Source organism: Eschscholzia californica, unplaced genomic scaffold (assembly GCF_041429995.1).
Source record: "Eschscholzia californica isolate CP2 unplaced genomic scaffold, dmEscCali1.0.p SCAF_3, whole genome shotgun sequence".
NCBI lineage: Eukaryota > Viridiplantae > Streptophyta > Magnoliopsida > Ranunculales > Papaveraceae > Eschscholzia > Eschscholzia californica.
In genome coordinates, this window is record NW_028238420.1 from 60011832 (window position 1) to 60035199 (window position 23368).

At 33.2% G+C, this 23368-nt stretch overlaps 2 protein-coding genes across 2 annotated transcripts; both read left to right on the top strand.

Moving 5' to 3' along the window:
* Positions 1–1184: 1184 nt before the first annotated feature.
* On the top strand, positions 1185–3214 carry LOC147552649 (protein DETOXIFICATION 49-like). The gene has a single exon (XM_086672245.1). The coding sequence runs from the start codon at positions 1312–1314 to the stop codon at positions 2941–2943; it is 1632 nt and encodes a 543-aa protein (XP_086528371.1). The 5' UTR covers positions 1185–1311; the 3' UTR covers positions 2944–3214.
* A 4526-nt stretch (positions 3215–7740) lies between these two features.
* LOC147552650 (uncharacterized) lies at positions 7741–9057 on the top strand. The gene has a single exon (XM_086668649.1). The coding sequence runs from the start codon at positions 7741–7743 to the stop codon at positions 9055–9057; it is 1317 nt and encodes a 438-aa protein (XP_086524775.1).
* Positions 9058–23368: the final 14311 nt, after the last annotated feature.

Below are 23368 nucleotides of genomic sequence, written 5' to 3' on the forward strand. Positions count from 1 at the left end.
ATACCTCAAAGATGTGATAAGCACGGTACTGTCAGATTAAACAAGAACGGACTTAAAAGCCAACTAAACTATGAGCTAAAGTCCAACTAACTATGGCGTAAATTCAATCTACATTATTTATGCCCTAATAACCCCATATTCACTACACGAAGATGTTATATCGCCTATATTAACATTTGACCACTACAAATTTATCAAAAAGTAAATTACAATCTTACCTAAATAATTTGTGGGATGTAATTACAAACTTACCCAAAAATAAATTAAAAACTTAACTAAGAAATTTATGTAATATATATTAAACTTACTTAAAATAACTTAAAAATTGGCCAAAAACATTTCTAGCATATAAATAACAAACTTGTCTAAAAATAAATTAGAAACTTAACCAAATCCTTATGAAATATTATAAACTTACCTATATTGGATATAATTAAATTACAAACTTAGCACAATTTTTTTTTCGAAAACTTGCCCAAAACCAAATTAAAAAAGCTTACCCAAAATATTTATAGGTTAAACATACAAACTTACCAAAAATAAATTACATTCTTTATTCCCTTAGAATTTTATTCCCTTAGAATTTTATGCCAAAGGAATGGGATATATCATATAAATTATGGTATTAGTTAATCCTTAAAGGGAATTAAAAGAACATGAAACGGTCCAGACTAGATCGCCAAGCTCAGACGGAAGCCCAATCCGGGCGTGCCTGGCCCGTCACCAGTACGGATTAGGTCTCCTTAAATGGGTCGGTACCGGGTTTGACCGTACTGATAAACACCACTAATTTAAGACAAGTCTATAAATAATTGATCTCACAACTTGTTACCACCAAATGTTTTAGAGTAGGTGTATAATTAACTGGCCAAACAATTGTTGGATGCATCCTTAATTATCCTTGTCTGGTACTTATAGTTGTAAGTGTTATCTCTTTCTTCTCCCTTTTTTCTCTCTGCCCTTTGTTTCTCTCCATCCTCGGTCTCCTAAGCAGGCCAAAATTGTTTTATCCCAAAAGACTCTTCAACCATACAATATGCTTAAGAGCTTATTTCAAATTTCGAGCTCCATAAAATTCTTATGTCACATTTTGTCAACTTCAAAAGCCATCCAAAAATCCCTATATATACAACTAGTACAAAACCCATTTAGTCCTACCCTTCTCTTTCGATCACAAACACTATTACACTGTACACCCACTCTCTCTTTCTCTCTCTAACTTTCTCAAAACACAACCACCCAAACCCCATTTCTCTCTCTATCTCTATTCCCCCCTGTTTGTGTGTCTCTGTATCTCAAACAAACTTAATCATGGGTAACCCAATCCCTGTCTCCTCTTCTGAATCCAATCCTGACCAACCATATCTCATCTCCATTAAAGATCAAGAACCCAACATTTTCACTCAATTACTCCCAAAAATTCAACCAAAATCTGATAAAACCCATCTCTCTTTAGCTGTTCTTGAATCAAAATCAATAGCAAATATTGCATTTCCAATGATTCTAACTGGTCTTTTACTCTATTCTAGATCAATGGTTTCAATGCTCTTCCTTGGGTACCTTGGTGAACTCTCTTTAGCTGGTGGTGCTCTTGCCATTGGCTTTGCTAACATCACAGGCTACTCGATTCTTTCGGGTTTAGCCATCGGAATGGAACCCATTTGTGGTCAAGCTTTTGGTGCTAAAAAACACAATCTTATTGGTCTTTCTCTTCAAAAAACAATTCTAATGCTTCTCTCAATTTCAATCCCAATTGGGTTTCTTTGGCTTAACATGAAAAAAACTTTAACTTTTTTCGGTCAAGATGAAGATATCTTAAATGAAGCTCAAAAGTACATTCTTTTTTCTCTCCCTGATCTCTTACTACAATCTTTACTTCATCCACTAAGAATTTATCTTCGAACTCAATCGATAACTCTTCCATTAACTTACTCTGCAACTCTAGCAATTATTCTTCACATACCCATTAACTACTTTCTTGTTTTTTACTTAAATTTGGGAATTAAAGGTGTTGCTTTAAGTGGGGTTTGGACTAATTTCAATCTTGTTGGATTTTTGATCATTTATATTTATATCTCTGGTGTTTATAAGAAAACTTGGTGTGGGTTATCTTTAGATTGTTTAAAAGATTGGAAACCACTTCTAAATTTAGCAATCCCAAGTTGTATTTCAGTTTGTTTAGAATGGTGGTGGTATGAAATCATGATTTTACTATGTGGGTTATTGATTAATCCAAAAGCTACTGTTGCTTCAATGGGGATTTTGATTCAAACAACTGCTTTAATCTACATTTTTCCATCTTCACTAAGTTTTGCGGTTTCGACTAGAGTTGGAAATGAGTTAGGTGCAAATCAACCAAGAAAAGCTCGAATTGCAGCAATAACAGGACTTGGTATGAGCTTTTTCTTCGGGTTTTCGGCACTTATTTTTGCAGTAATGGTGAGAAATATATGGGCTAGTATGTTTACACAAGATTTAGAGATAATCAAATTAACATCTTTAGTTCTACCTATAATTGGACTATGTGAGCTTGGGAATTGCCCACAAACAACTGGTTGTGGGGTTTTAAGAGGAACGGCAAGACCGAAAATCGGTGCGAATATCAACTTAGGATCATTTTATCTTGTTGGAATGCCAGTTTCAGTTGGATTAGCATTCTTTCTAGGGTTTGATTTTGAAGGTCTATGGATTGGAATGTTATCTGCACAATTTTCTTGTGTAGTTTTAATGTTGTTTACTTTGGGAAGAACAGATTGGGAATTACAAGCAATGAGAGCTAAAGAACTGACAGAGAGTAGTAGTAGTACTAGTGTTCTTGTTGATGAAAATGGTAATGACACCAAAGAAGATAAACAGAATAAGAACTTAAATATTGAGGATCAAAATAAGGACTTATTTTCGACTTCTTTATTAGAAAATAAGCTTGTTGAGTTACTCGTTTAACACGTAAAATTAACTACATTTTTGTTCGATTTGTAAAGACAAAGTAAGTAGTCTTTCTTAACCTTTTTTTCTTAAGAGAAATTTGCTTTTTTGTTACAAAAGACATAGGAGAGAAGTTGATTGACTTTTTGGGTGTAAATGGAAACAAAAAGGAAAAGTTGTTTTTGTATAATTTTGCTTTTTTTTTGGTTGAAGAATGTTGGGTTGGTTTAGAAGACTTGTTATAAATGTGCCAAAAATATTGAATGCCAAAATAGTTATATTGGGTCTCACTTATTGACTTATATTTTATGACTTTTTTGTAATCTTGTGGCCTACTTGGCTACTTGAAGGTTGGTGTTAATAGTGAATTGGGTGGGCTTGATTTCCATAGACAAAACGGGTCATAGTTTGCTAATGGCAGGTTGCATCTTCTTAGCCATTGACCGTCTTCTTCACTTTCGCTTTTTTTAGTTGTAATATTATTTAAATAAATTATGTGTCTAGATGAACAATCCCTTTTAAAAAGAAATTCAAATGAAGATTTTATATTAACTTGGAACTAGTATTAGTGTCGGCATAACCCCCATAAAGATGTGAAATTATTACTTCTAATATTAATGGGCCATTCTATAAAACATACATGTTCTCGTTTCTATACTTGCTTGAAAAAGGAAAAAAAGTTTCAAACACATAAGTTTTTTTTTGATGACAATGTTCTAAACTTTCCACCAAGATAATCATTTTTAGACAGGGGCCGTGTGGTTTTGAGAATCGTTAGATCTACTTTGAGAGATGATAGTCTATTATATCACCCTATATCAGATACTAAACATTGTTTAATAGTGTATTTTAGGGGGGGTAGTGGAGCAAGACTTTCGCGGACTCTTGAGAGTCCGCGAAAGTCTGAGGCATTCAAATCCAGACATTTGAGAGTCCACGAAAGTCTGAGGCATTCAAATCCAGACATTTGAGAGTCTACGAAAATCTGAGGCATTCAAATCCAGACATTTGAGAGTCTATGAAAGTCCGAGGCATTCGATTGTAGACAAAATATGTCTCAGACTTTGGTGGACTTCATAGTTTGATGAATTTGTGAAGGATTTGGGACAAATTTGGAAGCCAAAATGTCTTTCAAAAAACAAGAGACATTTGAAGTCCATCATGTGATCAAAAAACAATAATAATATTAAAATAATAAATGTCTACCAAATGTCCATCAATGTCCACAAATATTCACAGATGTTTACGAAAGTCGAAAAATATATTTTTGAAATGTTAATATAAATATATTATTTCATGTGATTAAACAATAATAATAATATTAAAATAATAAATGTCTACCAAATGTCCATCAATGTCCACAAATATTCACAGATGTCTACGAAAGTCGAAAAATATATTTTTGAAATGTTAGTATAAACATATTATTTCATGTGATTAAATAATAATAATAATATTAAAATAGTAAATGTCTACCAAATGTCCATCAATGTCCACAATATTTACAGATGTCTACGAAAGTCGAAAAATATATTTTTGAAATGTTAGTATAAATATATTATTTCATGTAATTAAAAAATAATAATAATATTAAAATAATAAATATCTACCAAATGTCCATCAATGTCCACAAATATTCACAGATGTTTACGAAAGTCGAAAAATATATTTTTGAAATGTTAGTATTAATATATTATTTCATGTGATTAAATAATAATAATAATATTAAAATAATAAATGTCTACCAAATGTCCATCAATGTCCACAAATATTCACAGATGTCTACAAAAGTCGAAAAATATATTTTTGATTAGCACAAATATAATATGCATTACACATTTTGTCAATGGACTCAAGATCTTAAAATGTCCCCAGGACATTTTGTCTATGGATCAAATGTCTTGAAATGTCTATAAAGACATTTTGTCTACAAACTCTCAATGTCTTGAAAATGTCTATGAACACATGTTGTCTATAATAACTCATCCGAAATGTCTTGAAATGTCTACGGGACATTTTGTCTATGAAAGTCTGTGAAAGTCCCGCTCCACTACCCCCCTTAGATTCATTAACCTATTATAGGGATGGGTGTAAAATAAACAAGCACTCAATTAGATAGTCAAAGTCCAAGTCAACAGTCAAAACGTCACCCCCTCTAGGACTCTCAAGAAGGCACAGTCCGTGCAAAATATCCGCCATAGGGTGCTCCTTTCGACAAAAGTTGTACTTTATATTGATTATTAATAAGGTGGAGTACATCTTAATTTTGTAGGACTAGAAATAACATCCTGGACATAAGTTCCACAAAACCATAAGTTCTTAAAAATTTGAACTAAATTTGTAACCAATGCTTGAATTCTCATCGAAACCTATGTATAGTACGATGTAGATCTACATCTACAACATGCAAATTCTAGATCATATAAACAACACGAAGTTCTAGAAAAGTTTCGGATGGATTATGAAGGAAAAAAGTGAAAAATTGGTTAGAGACTAGATTTGTTACAAAAATAAAAAATCGAATACAAAGATTGCTGAAAAATTGTCTACCTGTAAGTTTATTGAATAGGGATATATATATATATATATATATATATATATATATATATATATGCAATTGGAATAGAGATGAATACAAATATAAACATATTTTTATTGGCTTAAAGTGTAGGGTGAAAAAAAAAGTTATAATGAAATTTGTTATCACATGTATTCATTGTTTTTTTTTAACACAGGATTAGATTGATTTATTGTACATATATCAGTTTACTGGATTTTTGTGGACCAGTATTTCTTTTCATTTATATTCAATTTTGTTCTATATTGTTATAACATGTGTCTTATAACTCCATAAATAAATAAGGAAATAAAAGAAAGAAGAAAGCTATACATATGGTCGTAATATTTGATCCGTCTGTCAAACATGATTGGCCGTATTTATTTGTACAGATAACAATATTCTAGTAAGCTCTTACTTCTGTTCATTTGTCTTTTTTATTGTATTATACATTTTAATTTTCTTATTAAACTTTTTTATTAAATAAATTTTGCTAATCGTATTACGATTTTATTTCTTTTGTAGTTGTCCCAAAATGAATGACCTAATTTCTATTTTTGGTTGTCCCATTTTAGTGTTCTATTTCTAAAAATAAAGAAATGAACTTTTCGTTGTTTCCAATAGTACCCATTTTTATAAATTTAATGACAACTTTATTTAAAGGTAAGTTCAACTTTTTCATTGTAAATTAAAATAGTTAATGAGGATACAATTGAAAAAACCATGTTATTTTTGAAAGTCAAACACCAATTAATGATGTTCTCTTAATAAGTTAGATTTTCAAAATGGTGGCCAATACGTGGACAACCGTTTTTCTTATATGGACAAATATCTTGATGCAGGGGCACCCGGCGTGGAGACTATTTCCATGACCGGACCCGGTCATGGACCAACCGGCCAGAGAGAGTAGATTTAGGAAGTCCTTATTTTAGTATGATTATTAATTAATTTAGGTTTAGGAATTATGCTATTTTAATGTTTCCAATAATTGGAAAGGTTCAGATTTGAGTCCAAGTTATTTAGGCAGTTGCAGTATTTAATTATTTAGGAAGTCTAATTCAAGTCTATCTAGGAAAGTCCAGAATCCTATAAAAGGATATCTAGTTTGTCTATTATTCTCAGATTTGAGAGAAAAACCCCATTGAAGTTTTAATAAAGTTTATTATTTAGAGTTATTTGATCTTTAATTTCATTGTTCTTAGTTAGTTATTTTATATCTTTAATTCCGCTGCGTTTCTACATCAAGTGGTATCTAGAGCCAAATTTTTTTATAATCGTTTACAATGGTTAACATTACTATTCTTCTTGAATGTTGGAAAATTTTTCCACGTTTATGTTGGGATCCAATTCATGATGCACGTCAAATCTATGTTGACCGAAGAGATCAAAATAAAATTAATGTCGTTTCCAAAATCCCTATGTTTGATTGTCAATATCATATAGATTTTTGGATTCAACAGATAGAAGATTTTTTCGTAAATCATGATGTTAGTGATGAAGATAAGGTTTTTGTCGTAGAACAACACTTATCTGAAAGAGTCTACGACAAATTCAACGAGATGCAATGGAGACTCGTTGATCAAGGAAACCCCTTCATTGATGATTGGAATCAACTGAAAAATATTTTTCGGCATGCCTTCCTTCCTTTAGATGAATACTTATCTTACGAAGAATCTCGAATCGAATCGAGCAAATTTTCTGAAATTTCTTCGCCTACCGTGACCATTACTATTGAAGGAGGTGTTCTTGATAAAATAAATACTAGTTTTTCATTGACGGAGGAAGAAAAGTTTCATAAGACGTATCAAGAAGAAGAAAGTCAATTGACTAACACAAGCCCGAATAATTCGTTTGATCCATATATGATTCCAGGAGAAGAATTAGTTGTTTCGAATCATAAAATACTTCCGCCTCAATTCGCGTCGTTGAAAACTCGGGGACAAAGGTCAATCAATGACTTGGTTGTTTTTCTCAAGACCTTTACAGAAGAGGATGATTTTAAGTTGTTTGAGAAAATACAACAATTCCAGTCAAACCGTGACAGCACCATCATCGATATCGTGACAGCACCATCACCGAAACAGCAACAGCAACAGCAACAGCAACAGCAACAGCAACAGCAACAGCAACAGCAACAGCAACAGCAACAGCAACAGCAACAGCAACAGCAACAGCAACAGCAACAACAACAGCAACAGCAACAGCAACAGCAACACCAACCGCAACAACAGGAACAACAGGAATATTATAACACTTTAATGGTAGATTTTGAAGCTTCTGGTGATCAAACTGGTTATGGGTTAAGAGAAAATCCAAAGAAAACTTGGAGATTATCTGATTCTAGTGATAGTAGAGAAAGAGTTTCAATTGATAGCTTTGTTGAAGATGAAGAAGAAGAAGATTCATGGACTGGTCATGAGAATCAGAAATTGGTAATGGATAATCAGTCTGATAATGAAGTTGAAGCACCAAAGAGAAGAAAAAGAACAAGAAGATCAAGGTATAAATCTACTACTTCAACTACTACTACTACTACTACTACTAATTCTTCATCTTTCTCATTAGTTAATCCATCTATTCATCATGATCATAATAGTAATTCTGAAATTGAGCAAGAACAAGAAGAAGTAGCTATTAGTTTAATGATGTTATCTAGAGATATTGGGCATTGGGGTGGATTAGATTCAGTTTCTGATAATAATTCTATAGTTGTTGAAGTTACTGGTTTAGCTAAGAACACTGATGAACTAAAAGACTTTAATGGTGAAAAGAGTATTAAGAAACCAAGAGCTAAGAAACTGAAATCTGTTGTTTTGGGTATGGAAAATGTTGGATTGATGAAGAAGAAGAAAAGATCTGATTTGGGTAGTTCAAATTTTGAGTTAAAAAAGGTTGAATCAGAAGTTTCTGTTCATGGGTTGGTTTTAGAAGATGGGTTTGATTCTGATAATGGAGACAAAATAGAGCTACCTGAAACTCAATTGCTGAAGGGTTTGATGAAAAAAGCTGAAGTTTCTATGGAGTATAATCCAAGCAATGCTTATGGGTTTGATTCTGGTAAAGATTCTTCGAAGAAACCGAAATTCGAGTGTACTACTTGTAAGAAAATCTTTCATTCTTATCAAGCTCTTGGGGGTCATAAAGCTAGCCACAAGAAGTTCAAAACTTGTTTTTCTTCGAAAAATGAGAGTAGTACTGAAGTTAGTGTTGAAACTGAAGTTTCTCCTGATCTTACTAGTGAAAGTAAGTCTATCCTGTTTAGTAGTAACCCTAGTCCGATTCAGAAAGAACGGAAACTTAGCTGCATTTCGAAGAAGATTAAGCACGAATGCCCAATTTGTTTTAAAGTTTTCTCGTCCGGACAAGGTTTGGGTGGTCATAAGAGGACTCATGTTAACGAAAGTCCCGAAGTAAGAGGTGATAAGAATGACTCTGTAATCAAGCAACAAAAATTAGCTAACCAAGCATTCTATGCCGAAAGCTTAAAGGGAATGGCTCCTGCCATGATCACGTCTGTAATCAAGCAACAAAAATTAAATATTTTGGTTGTGCATCTAGGAAAGTTTATTATTTAGAGTTATTTGATCTTTAATTTCATTGTTCTTAGTTAGTTATTTTATATCTTTAATTCCGCTGCGTTTCTACATCATATCTTATGTGGACAACCAAAATATTTAATTTTTTTTATATGGACACCAGTTCCTAAGGGGACAACTCTCTATTATTTTCACTCAAGTCCTCTTAGAATTAGATGTATTATTTTAACACCTCTCTCTTTTCTCATAAACCCGAAGTAAGTTTGGTCTTCTTCTACTACTTCATCTTCATCATCAACCCATAATCTAGAGAGATAATTTTTTTGGAGAAGATTATGACATCAAACAAAGGGAAGGGAATTGTTGAAGGATATTCCTAACCAGAAAGATCAGATCTAAAAACCCTAAAACCCGTTAAACTTTTAAAACCTAGAAATCAAAAATTTCAAAACCCTAGATTTTTTTACAAACAAGTAGAGTTGCTCGCGCTTCGTGGAAAATCGACAAAACACGAGAGATCTTAATTTCTGAGTTTTTGTAAAAAAAAAAAAACTGACTTGCCAATTTCGTAGATTTCCTACGAAAATTTGGCAAGACAGAAGGAAACTTGCCACGAAAATCTAGCATATTTTCGTAGATTTCCCACGAAATTCTGGGGATTTCTTCTTCACTTCGATTTTTTGTCTTGAAATCGTTTTGTATTCTTTCAAACTACCCAAACGAAAATACAAAATTAAAAAAGTTAGAGTTTTACCTCATCAATGTAGGGTTTGATTAAAACTTATCTAGGGTTTGATAAAAAACAAAGGGAAGTAATAGAAACTATAGTTTACTAAAAAATAAGGGAAGTGGAGATTGATGAGTTTTATCTTCTTTATTCATCTAGGGTTTGATAAAAAAACAAGGTGAAGGAAATGGTAGAAACTATAGTTTACTTTTAGGCAGTATAAGAATAAGAAGAAGAAGATGATGAAGAAGAAGACAACTTAGGTTTTCAATTTTGAACTATTATTTTGTTAATGGTCCACAAGTAAGTAACTGTTAGTATTTAAGACTTTATGGAGTTGTCCCCTTATTAAATCAAAGTCAACTAAGTCAAGCATAATTGACTCGCACCGACCCGAAAATAGTTGTCCATATAAAAAAACAGTTGTCCACGTATTGGCCACCTTCAAAATAGGTCATTCATTTTGGGACTGAGGGAATAATATTTAGTGTGAAAATTTTGAATTCTCGCCTACACATACACCTCTAAAAATAGAATACTTGAGGGCATTATTCAGTTAGAGTATAGTAGAAGAAGACCTCCAAATCTTTCAAGGTATTGATTGTTTCCGTCTCGTACACATTTTGGTGTGCGGTTTTTCTGAAACTGGTTATATATTAATCAAAGGGAGTCGAGAAGACATATGCTTCAACATGGGCATTCAATGAAATGGAAGAGAAACTAAGTAATAATAAGTGTTTTTCTTCGAGATGGAGATGTTGTTGCTGATCGGCTGGCAAATGAAGATGTTCATTGGCAAATGTTAATGGGTGGAACTTCACACCTAACTTTATTTCCACTGAACTTATGTGTGTATGGACTAGAGTAGTGTTCTCTTGCGGTTCTTTTAGGTAATTTGATATAGAATGGTCTTTGCGTGATTTCACACCAACGGACATGACTGAGTTGCTTGGATCAGAATGGTACTTCGACAGTTTGAGGAATATATTGACTTGTGTTCGAGTTCGACGTGTCTTGAGCATAAGTACCGGACAGATATTACTTGAAATACATGACTGATCAAGTATAACTCTGAAAATAAAGGAGCAGTTAATCTCAAGTGTTTAATGATTGAAATCCATTATTTGGTAGAATGACTTCCATAACCTTACACATATATATTCAACTAATTAAACACTAATAAATCCATTACTATGTTGGTTGACTTTTGTTATTGTTGTTAAACTATAGTTTGACCTCAGCCAAAATGGAAAGAACCTTTCCTAATTCTCCTCAATATCAATTCCCAAATAATAAGTACTCATTAGTAGAAAGTCAACCTATAACTACTACTTCCACCTGATTCAACTGAGTCATTTAAAAAGTCAAACATATTTAGCAATTTTACAAAGGGTGCTTGTAAAGGCACGAGGCCAAATTTTTGTAAGCCGGTGGCTTTATAAGCACATGGTCCAACAACTATTTTTTCTATAGGGACCGGGGCAACTTGACTTAACCCTAACTGTCCATCAATTTCCCTCTCACGAAATCAGTGGGACCAAATTTTCATTTTCTCTCTCTAACCTTCTTTCCAAGAAGCGAACCTCTCCTCACCTTATCTCTCTCTAAGCTTCTTCCCAATATCCGAGACCTAAGAGGTCTAAATGATCAGTTGATTCGGGACCTAAGAGGCCCAAACGGATCAACCGGTCCGGGACTTAAGAGACCCAAACAGATCAGCTGATCCGGGACCTAAGAAGACCGAACGGACCAGTTGATCTGGGATCTAAGACTACTTAATGAGTTAGTTGATCCGCTATGTTGTGTTAGGTCCCAGTACGTAATGGTTATAAAATGTATTACGTATTCAAATATTAAATAATGGGTTAAAAAATGTTTGTTTACGTCATCGCAAACATCAAATAATAGATGGTATCGGAGAATATCGGTGGTAGTTGACCTTTACTTAGGGTTTTCATTTAGGTAAACGAGTCGGACTTCGTTTTGAAAGAAGCAGATGAAGGTGAACGTCACCCACATTAATGATCAGTTGGACATAGAGAACTCAGTCCATGACATGACCGACCGCTTACAGTCATTTGACCCGGTTCCCGGTACTTATAGAAGCACCCTTTTACAAAGTATAAATACATTATTAATCCAGTAATATAAATTGTAAAAGTACTCGTGCATTGGCTAATTAACTAATGAGATTAGGCATTTTTTGGAATAAACTATAATTGCAGTACAAATCCCAAATTTTTAGGGTCCTTGATACTGTATTTTATTTTTAAATTAGAGTTGTTGTTGTTGTAGATAATTGGCTTCGTGATCGTGATTGACTATCTGTTCATTTTCTGTATAAAACTAGAATCAGCTACATGTAGCACTCAAAACCACCGATGGACAGGAACATGGACAAGTGAATGAGATAATATTCAGATAAAAATGTAAGGCGAGACAAATATATTAGAGATACTAACTAGACCATTCTACAAAAATTATACTCCAATTTTATTGTACAACTTCCCTTACATATAATTCAACACCGAGTTGACAATATTAACATAGTGAGTATATAGTTGTAGTTTTTAACAAAGAAAAAAGCGTAAATATTTGTAGTTGTTCCATAGACGTGAAGGAGAACATAAAAGATATTTAGTTGAATTCCTTCTCTTTTTTCTTTTTTGAAATATAGTTTTGTGTTTCATGCATCAAAGTATTAAATAGTATGTGATGACTTCTCCTTAACAAAAATAAAAATAAAAATATGTGATGACTTCTTTTCCCCCTATGAGGGATATATAAGTGATTTAAATAGAACGCAATGATAGAGAGTCGACATTTGGTAGCCCAGGTGGTGTATAATGCATAAAATTTACTTTTCTACGCAAATGTATAAATTTACTTTTTTAACGCACTGTCTTTACTAAACATTGCTATATATTCCTATACCGAAAGTTAATTTTTGCTATTGACTTCAAAGTTAAGTTAATTATGTCTAATCCATACACAAATATTACTTGATTTTTTTTTCATGTCTACCTCCACTCCACCACAGTTATTTGCACCATTACCACCATACCTCAACTATCACCATTGGTGCACCTCCACCACCACCACCCCACACCTCCACCACACTGCCACCACACCATAACCACTACAACACCTCAAATACCACCATTGTACCTCCACAATCACCGCCATCATCACTAAACTTCCACCACCACAACCATCACCATGTCTCCACCACCACTACCACACCTCCACCACTAACATCACCACCATCACTAAGCCTTCACCACCATCACCATGTCTCCACCACCACCATCACCATGTCTCCACTATCACGACCACCACCACATCTCCACTACCACAACTCCACCACCACCACACATCCACCACCACATTTCCACCACCACCACACGATAAACACCACAAGTCCACAACACCTCAAAAACCACCACCGCCACCAATACCACAATACCTCAAACACCACCATTGTACTCCGCCACCACCACCACCCAGGCCCGTGCAAGGCCCAGTGCAGGCAGGGCGCCTGCACTGGGCCCACCAAGCATTGGGGCCCACATATCAATTTAAACATAGGAAGGGTCAAATTTGGGTGGGCTTGAGTTGGGGGTCAATCTGTTTCTCTTTCTCTTTTTAATCTTCCCATTAATTGAAGAGAGAAATGTTTCTCTCTGTGTGCATGTTTGCGGCAACTAATAAGAGTAACTCTTTCACTTTCTATGTTCGTTAGTTATTACTTTATCTGTTCATTACTTAAAAATTTCACTGCTTTCCAAAAACGATCCAATCTCCTTCACTCCCCTATATTATGTTTCTAAATCTCTACCTAAATTGCCAGAAATAATTCTTTTTAAGCTTAACTTAAGAGTTTATAATTCTAAATCTCTACCTAAATTGCCAAAAATACATATTATGCAAGTCTTCTCCAAAAGAACTACACACTCCTACATATATACTACAAAACGATAAACAGACTCTCTTTCTTTTAATTTATTCAATCAAAGTTTCAAAAGTAAACAAAGAAAAATACAACATATTCAAGACTACATATAAAATTTCTCTTCGAATTGAAATTTTATATATAAGTAAAACATGTGAAACACATTCATGGTGTAGTTATGTTGTTTGAGGCGAAGTCTGCAAACATACACAAATGTGAGTGAATGAGTTGAGGAAGCGTGGAACCTCACGTGAAAAAGTTTTCATTAGATTTGATTATACAAGGGGGGCCCAACTAAAATTTGGCACTGGGCCTCCCAACTCTCAGGCACGGCCCTGCCACCACCACCACTACCACACCAATACTACCACAACACCTCAAACTCACTACCATACTTTCACCTCCACCGCCACACCTCAACCACACCATACCTCCTCCACTACCACCACCATATTTCCACCACCACCATCATACCTCCGTCACTACTACCATCGTCATATTTCCACCGCCATATCCTCGTGACCACTATCACTATATTAACACCACCACCTCCATATTTTCACTTCCACCACACCTCAACCACCACCATTATTACCACCACCACCTTTGACATAATAGTCATCATGAAATTGTACGAGTAAAATTTAAAATGAATTATTTTTATAGGGAAAGAAAAATAAAAAATAGAAAAGTAATAACATACTTTTTATATTTTTCAACTTTATTAAACCAAAAGTACTTCTACTACAAGCAAAAGTTTTTCTATTTTTGTTTGCCAAACGACACCTAAACCAAAATAGTAGTGTTAATCAATCATTCGAATTATTTATTATGTACATTTTAAAAAAGTTGAACTTTATGATTACTACATAAACCTAATAATTTATCGGGGGATGAGATTTAAGTCCAAAATCGCATGATCAAGGAGTCTAGAGACCAAAGATAATCTGAAATAGAAAATAAATCCACTCAAAGTAAATTACATGTCTATCCTCTTATTATCTTTTACTGCCTAACCTATCCTAAGTTAAAAAAAACAACCCAAAATAAAAGATACCATAATATATAGATTCATTACATTTATTTCTTTAAAAACAAACTTTCTTTCCCCGAAAAAATTTGCCTTTTTCGTTTAGCATAACAAAATAAAGTAGCCTTTTCTGTTTCAAAAAAATAACTAAAAAAAAAGTTGCCTTTTCCTCAAATATCAAACCAAAGACAGAGAGAGAGAGGGAAACTTTTATCTTAAACACGCCCAAAATAAACCTAACAGAGATAGAGAGAGAGAGAGAGAGAGAAATAGCATCGAGTAGGAGAGAGGAAGAATTCATTGTTGGTTTCGTTCATCATCATCAACAGTAAAGAGTAAGTTATTTTGGTTTTCATCATTTTTGTTGTTCCTTTAACTTTGTTTATGATTTAGATTGATTTCTACAACACACAACGAATTAGGTTTTGATTTTTTCAACTTTAACTATGATTTATTTTTCTGAAATTGATTAGTTAATAAGAAATTTCTAGGGTTTAGTTGTTTCGAAGTGGTTTAATGGAAGTTATTTTCAAAACCCTAAATCAGTTCAAAGTGAAGAGTATGTTTCTTTTTTGCATGCAACAAAAAATTTGTATTGTTACCTTGTCTCTGTTGTTGTGTAATTTCTTTGAATAAATGGTTTCTGCTTAAATTTTTTATTTTAGACCAACAATTTAGGGTTCTATCTAATTTAGGATTTTGTATTGTAGACTTTCAAGCATAGTGTTAGATCCAGAATATAGTTACTTTCAATAAAACTTAATATTTTGTCTAGCATTATTAAGTTTCTTATAAAACTTTATCAATGGTTACCTGTCAAACCTGATTTTTTGACAACCATAGAACATTACATGGTGTAATATGGGAAAAAAAATGAGAGAATAAATTGGATTGTAAAAACAATGTCATTTTTTTGTCTAGCATTTTTGAAGTTTATCATAGAACCTTGAAATGGTTACTGTTCAAAACTGGTTTCATAAGAAAAATGACTTGTTTGACTAGCATTTTTTAGTTTCTTATAGAAACGCATAAATGGTTACAATCCAAAGATGTTGAATTGGTTTGTTGTTTGAACTTTGACAGGCTTGATTGTAGGTTGTATGTGATTTTGCACATGGAAGAACTTTATATCGAATCGAACTATAAATATTTTCCTAACGAGATGCCAAAAGATGATTGAACAAAACTAGCGCAAAGGAAGAGGGGTGAACAAACTTGGTTGTTGCTGAATGAATCGAAAGATATATGGAGAAAAAATGTTTAAGTACTTTAACTAAATTTTGTAACGGACTATGTGATAAAACGTAGCAAACATGTTTATGTTTTAAGTTTGAATAACATCTTGAGCAGTTATGGGATTATTTATCAATGTTCTATAATACCACAATTATATTATATTTTAGATGTCGTTCAACAGGTTCATAGATACGATAAAGATGTTACTTAAATTTCTTGGACACTACTGAAACTATACAATTATAATACGTGGTAGGACAAAGGCATGATGAACTCAAACATTCAATGTTGAATCCATTGATAACATATATAACTAAGGAAACAAATAGTTCGTACAAAAATATATCAAAAATATGGACATTTTGATTAAAATATAACAAAGGCTAAAACCAACCTGCTTTGGTTGTATTGAAAATTGCTAAATTGCTAGAAACATCAAACAAATTTTTCTAGCATGGTCCAATGGGTATAAAGATACCAGCACTACCAGCATTTTTCAGTTTTTCGACATTTTGTAACTTACTCTAGCCAAATATATATGAGTATAACTACGATAATATCGTAACCATTGATAAAATTTAATAGGAAATAGGAAAATCCTCTTGTTTAAATACGATAATCTGGTAACATTGATCAAATTCTCTATACATATAAAAGACATAAGTAGAATATTTATGTTTCTAGCAGAATAAGTAAACCTGCATAATCAAAATTTAAGTTAGTTATTATATAGCTGCAGTGCATGAGGCACTATTGTGATAAGCCGGTTTTTTACACCGACCGCAAACTCTCATTTTTTAGGGTATGTTTCCTGAGCTCTCTCTTCTTACTGTCCTTGGTCTTTCCGGTTTTCTCTTTGTTAACGGAGGTAGTGTTCTTGTTTCACCGATGTACTCCATTGGCTCATCATAATTTAGACATAACATTGATAAGTGTTGACGAACTCTTGTTTGGTGAAAATGATAAAAAAAAACTTGTCGTATCACCATCATAATTCTTTATGCAAAACATGGCATGTTGACAAGGGATACCATCTATCGACCACCTACCGCAACTACATGTGAGATCAATGAAATTGACATAGTAGAATACAAATGTAGAAAATGCTAGTAGATGTCACTAGAATCGATAAAATGCTAGTAGAATACGGAAAATGTAACAAAAACAATTTCACCTTATACATTTTAATTACTAAAAAGTATTTGTTAACCTACTGTAACAAATTCATTCAACTGATACTGATAGAATGTAGAATATGCTAGTAGAATCAATAGGATGATAGAAAAATAGTATTTGTATTTTATCCTACTGCAATAAATACATTCAACAGATGCTAATAGAATGTAAAAAATGTTATTAGAATCAATAAGATGCTAACAAAATAGTATTTGCTTTTTAACCTATTGTAACAAATTCATAACAGATGCTAATAGAATGTAGAAAATGCTAGTAGAATACTGAAAATGTAGCAAACACAATTTCATTTATAAAACTTTTTTATGAAAAAAATATTGAATTAATAGAGATTTCAACATTAAAAATGTTACATATAAGTTTTTTGTTAGAATAAATAATTTTTTTAAGAAGATTGTAGTAATAGAGATTTATAGATTCTGACGGTCAATTTAAGTTGGACTTACCTCACAAACGAATTTGTAGATGTCTAATTAGATCGAGGTAGAGATAAAACGTAAATCACAACTTCATACTTTCTTGAAGTTCAAAGAACAAAGAGTTACAGAGAGAGAAATTCGTTTTTGGGATTGAGCATCTCGTTTTAGGTAAATATCCATTGATTTGGTAGGTTACTTTAATCAAATACAACGGATTTAGAAATAATATACTTTCTCGAATTCAAAGAATACAGAGTTACATAGATAGAAACTCGTTTTTTTGAGAGTGCAACTCATTTTTGTTAAATATCCACTGATTTGGTTAAATATTTATGGAGTTTATGGAAATAAAGATTGGTATTAAATATCCAACATAAATATACTTTCATAAAATATATGGAAAGAGTTATTAACTTAACCAGTATAAACCTTTGGTTTACCAATGGTTAAAAAATATTTATGAAAGGGCAAAAATGAGAGATAATTAAAGGATTGATGCATGGGGCCCACCAAATAGTTAATTTTTGGACTTATTTTATATTTTCGGTTTATTTTGGTTTTATTTTATTTATTAATTTAGGAGTGGATATATGGCTCATTACCCCCCTATTTTTGGACCTTAAACTCAAAAATCCATAATTTATTTTTGACTTAATGGCTTAAATTAGACTTGAGTGAAGAAGTTACCCTTTGAGTCTATCGTATATAGTAGATTAACGAAAATTATTAAATGTGGTGAAACCATCTGGGATAATGATTGACGACCCAAGCATATTTGTTTCAATGGGGTGTATCTTGCCGACAAAAACGTCTTTTCACTAGGCCTGATATGTTTATATATAAGATATATTCTGCATTATAGTTTCATTGTTTAGTCAATACTTGATAGGCCAAATGGTGGATAGTGTCGACATAAACTCCAAAATTCTGGAAGTCTCAGGTTTGATTTCCAGAGGAGGTAGAATTTTTGGTTTATTGAACTTGGATTATTAAAAAAGTATAAATAATGTAGTTAGGTAGGCCTTAGGCCATTTAATTCGTTGGGCTTTAGACATGTTTCTTTTAAAAGGCGACTATCGTGCTTGTCACATGTTTGATGCATGTATCTATATCATTGTAATGACTTTGTAAGTTACTTTCAAAAAAGAACTTCAGTGTTTAGACACATCAAACAATTACGTGTTTATACACAATAACCAATGAAACTTACAAGTTCCGAGCAATATATTTGACTATAAGACTTGTAATCTCTGTAAATGTATTGAGATTCAGGAAGAGGGTAGGACACCATCCATTGGCAGTTGGTCTCTCAAAAAATCAAGTTATTACATACACAGTTAGTTCTATGTATCATCAGATTGTTGTTGGTTGGAATTTCATTTGGCGTCGAATTTGTTTCTTTCTTTGGAATTGTTGTAAGGGCCTTCCCAATGGGACATTGTATTGGTAAGAGCATGGTAATTAATTATATTGTTCCTCTTGCAACCAGACCGAAAGGATTGAACACATTTTACTTTATTGCCCATTTGCTATATAGAAATATATAATTCTATTTTAATATAATATATAATATCTAATAGTATTAACTCTATATCGGGTTGCATTATACCATAGAAAAACTTAGAAGTTACTAATACAATCCGGGAGATTCATTATGCTACAATATTATGGTTCACATGGAAAGTTAGGTGTGACCGATGATTTCAACCCATAATCACCTTGCCATATCAAGTCATCAATCAAATTATGGCATTTCTTGAATTACTTGACACTCACCTTGAAAACACAAACCTCTTTTTTAGAGATTATCATTCTATTATAGTAGTTGTCCAACGTGGGAGAAGATGTATCTACCAACTAAGAATTTAATGTCTAGATTATTAATTGATTTTGAGTTGGATGACCACAAACTTAACCGTCTTCTCACAAAATGGGACGAGAGAATGTGTAGCAAATGATGAATCTTTTTTCGTTACAATTTTCTCTTATTTCTAAAGAATATGTAAAGAAGCATGTGAAGGTATATTGTGAAACATCAATTGTTAAATATTTTTAGATATGATAAAGGTGCTCCAATTAACAAAAGAAAACAGTATAATTTCAAAATGTTTTCATCACTTCATTATGTTAACAACCCTACTATATTATTAATTCATTGATTCGACCCAATCTTAATTTAACTTCATGGACCACATAATGTGAAAATATTGATCGTCACAAAAATAATGTAAAATTATGTGGACCCTCGTCAACACAACTTACAGATCCCAATTTGTGATCTACATCAGCTATGATTATATTTGTATTATGTGGATATATTATTTGTTATTTTCTTTTTCGCATATAATATATTATTTGTTTTAGTATTCACCATGAGGGCTTAACTTATTGTTTCTCTCATACCACTTATAGAAATAAAATAATTTGGCCATTATGTATGAGATAAGTGGGCATTATACAATATATTATTGTGGCTCTTGACAATGGACTACCACAAATGTCAATGCAATTCATAACTTGCCTCCTCGAATGTGTCTTATCTCTTCGTAAGACGAGAATGAGGAATATATATGTTGTGACGAAATTTTCTTTTCTGATTCTTCTGGCCCTGAAAAGATAACTTATAAATATACCAAAGTACTTTGGTAAGGTTGCATATTATCCAATCGAAATAAATAATATCAAAAGTTTAAACAAGTACAACATGCATGCCTTCAACACAAAAAAAGAACAACATGCATGCAACTCCCAGTGAAGAATTAGCATTTAAAGACCCATGATGGGTTATGAGGCTTTTCTCAGGATTTCTTCTCATTTTGATAAAATTTGTGAAGAAACATATTAAGGTGTATTTTCTAAAGATGGATTATTCAGATACAATACTTAACAAAAAATTTATTCATCCCTCCATTTTGGTCTCTGCCCCACCCTTCCGATGATGCGAATATCACTTGAGTATATTTTCTCACCATTCTCTCCCCAATTGTTCCACACTCAAGTGGTATGTCGCCACATCAGCAGAGGGTTGGGGGAGGGACGAATAGAATTACAAAGGTAAATGAATACATCAACGAAGACTTTTATGCTTAACTATATCAGTTAACTCTAGGAGCACCGATTTGAAAAGTTATTGCACATATAATAAGGAACCAATTTAACACTTCATTAGGTTTAGGTCTTACAAATTAATATTCTAAAAGTTGAGGAATCAACATTGTATTTTGTTCGTCAACTACGTAGTTAAGTATACTTTTAACCATCTTACTAACAATTGAAATGCCTGACGGGACAATGGAGGTCCATGCTCCCTCTCCGAGCATTAGACACCCTTAGAGTAAACTTATTATAATGGAGTATTATGCCACTATGATGCCCTAATCTTAAGCACAAGTGAAAAGTATTTAAAGATTTTGCATGGAGTGAGAATCGATGAAGATTCTCTTCATCCATATCGATTTGTCTGGTTGAGAGTTTCCAAGATATTTGAAGTAACTTGTAAGAGAAACCTAAATTGTATCTAAGTAAGAAGGTATGCCTAAAAAATGACCCAAAGTTGTACTTTTGCATGTGGTTTAAGACTAAAGAAGCATTTGACATGTAATTTGACTTTGATTGGCACTCAAGTAGGAAACCCTTGATGCAAACCCCAAGAGATCTCTTAAAGGGCCACTACCCACTTGTTATCACCACCATTTTGGAGATGGGAGAGTTACATTTCTAGTTTAAATACATAAATGGTGGGCAACAATACCAAAATAACATCAATTAGATAATTTTTTCAAAAAAAAAAGAACATCAATTAGATATATTAATGTTCAACAAAAAAAATTAGATATATTTTAGTTTTATATGGACCACATAAACTCAGTTTAGGTTGCATATTGTGGTCCATATCGGCTTTTAATTATATTGGCATATTCAAGCGTAAATATGTATTCAATTAGCATGAGGGGCTAACTAAATACTATATAAAATACTTTTTTTTACTCCATAAATATGAGACAAGTGGACAAGCATTACTATATGTCTCCCCTCTAAGGAAGAAAGAAAATACTAATACAAATGTCAACCCAATATCAAATTTGCCGGGTATGAATTCATAGTGAAAGATTTGAAAGCTTGAGCTTTTATATGCTTCTGTACTACCCCTAAAGAAGCTCGTTGAGTCGTTTTCTTGTTGATTTTGTAAATCAAGCTTCGTTAAGTCGGGAGCAATGGCTAGTCATGCCTCGAAATGACTTGATTCTCTTTTGTGTGGGTGTTTACTTAGAATTTCTCTTCTGCACTAGATCTACTTTGTCTTTCTTCAGTTTCTATTTAGCAGATCTAACATAAGCCACATAGCCTTTCTTCTTCACTAGATCTAGTTTGTTTTTCTTATGTTTTTATAAATCAGATCTGAGACAAGTTGTATAGTTCTGACGGATTATGGATCAACCATACTTTTTGCACCTATTCGACTATTACTACCATGAATCCATGATATCTAGTTTCTCTGCCTCCGGTGCCGATGTAGAGCTCCGATGGGATTCCGGCAACAACACACGTGTCCAGCAGCATGACCATATAATACTATTTGTGGACACGTGTTCTTCTCCTCTTTCTACAGGTGGTGGCCCTTTATTCTTGTTGGGCTTGTTTAATAATTTTGGGCCACAATCCTTCTTGAGCCGGAACAAGTTAGCTTATTTTCTAGGCACCCCCTTTGACCCAGGGGAACTAATAAGGACTTGGTACCTATCTGCTTTGGATAAACCTTTTGATCCCGGCAAACTATTAGTGACTCGTCCAAAAATGATGAAGGTCCCTTGTATGTCGTTTAGTTTTGTTATCTTGGTCTCAACTTTGACATCATTTTTTACCAGGCTTGGTTCCCGGCTTCACCAATCACCCTTTGCAGCTCGACTGCAGTTTCTAACTGGCTTTGCTAAGTCTTTCGCCTTGGCCTTTGTCAGCAACCCTAATTTCCAGGTATCCAATCATAATCTTTATCGATTGTGGTGGGATATGATTTCTCTATCGAGAGAATACTGGGGGGCAACCTTGGAATCTTCGGGTTCCGCTTTACAGGATTCTCAGGACTTCGTTAAAGTTTTGATTTTCTGTTTCCATCTTGTTCTTCTGGTGCGGTTCAAACTTTTTCTGGTTTTGAAGTGGTGGCTTTTGTTGGATCGGATAGTAGATAGCTGCTCTGACATAGTAAGGTCTTGTTCTTTGAAGTATCTCTTTTTTCCTCTTACTATGGAGAAGGATGTCTGCTGTCGAAGACACAGAATCGAGGAAACTGGTTTAAATTTGATTGTAATCTTTGTTTCTTCATTTCTGTATTATCTTTTTCAAGTGTTGTAATCGTTCTACTTTATAAATAATACTACGATTACCCTTTAAAAAAAAAAATTGCCGGGTATGTATCTTATCTTATCGTAAGTAGAGAACGGAGAATGTGCCTTGCATAGTTAATATCTTTTCAACTTTTTTTTTTATTTTGAACCATAAATGATTCAGATTTGAAGAGTTTTTTTCATAAAACTAAAGATTTGTTGATTACAATGTTACAGTATGTAAAAAGCAAATACATGCAGTAATTATCAAATAAAATATGACATAATTATTCTTATACGATGCTTAACTTTACAAACCAATTCAAGTGATTCCGAAAAGGGCGCGTCTAAAGGGCCTCCCCAAATTGTTGTAGGCGCCTCCTCATACGGGTTGACCATTGTCAAACTCCTGACAACTGTAGGTGCCTCTTCTCGAACTGATTAGTCCGGGGCCCAAAGCCTCGTCACGGG

What these genes read in the sequence shown, in the direction of transcription:
- LOC147552649 (XM_086672245.1), top strand. Translation starts at nt 1,312, where the DNA reads ATGGGTAACCCAATCCCTGTCTCCTCTTCTGAATCCAATCCTGACCAA.
- LOC147552650 (XM_086668649.1), top strand. Translation starts at nt 7,741, where the DNA reads ATGGTAGATTTTGAAGCTTCTGGTGATCAAACTGGTTATGGGTTAAGA.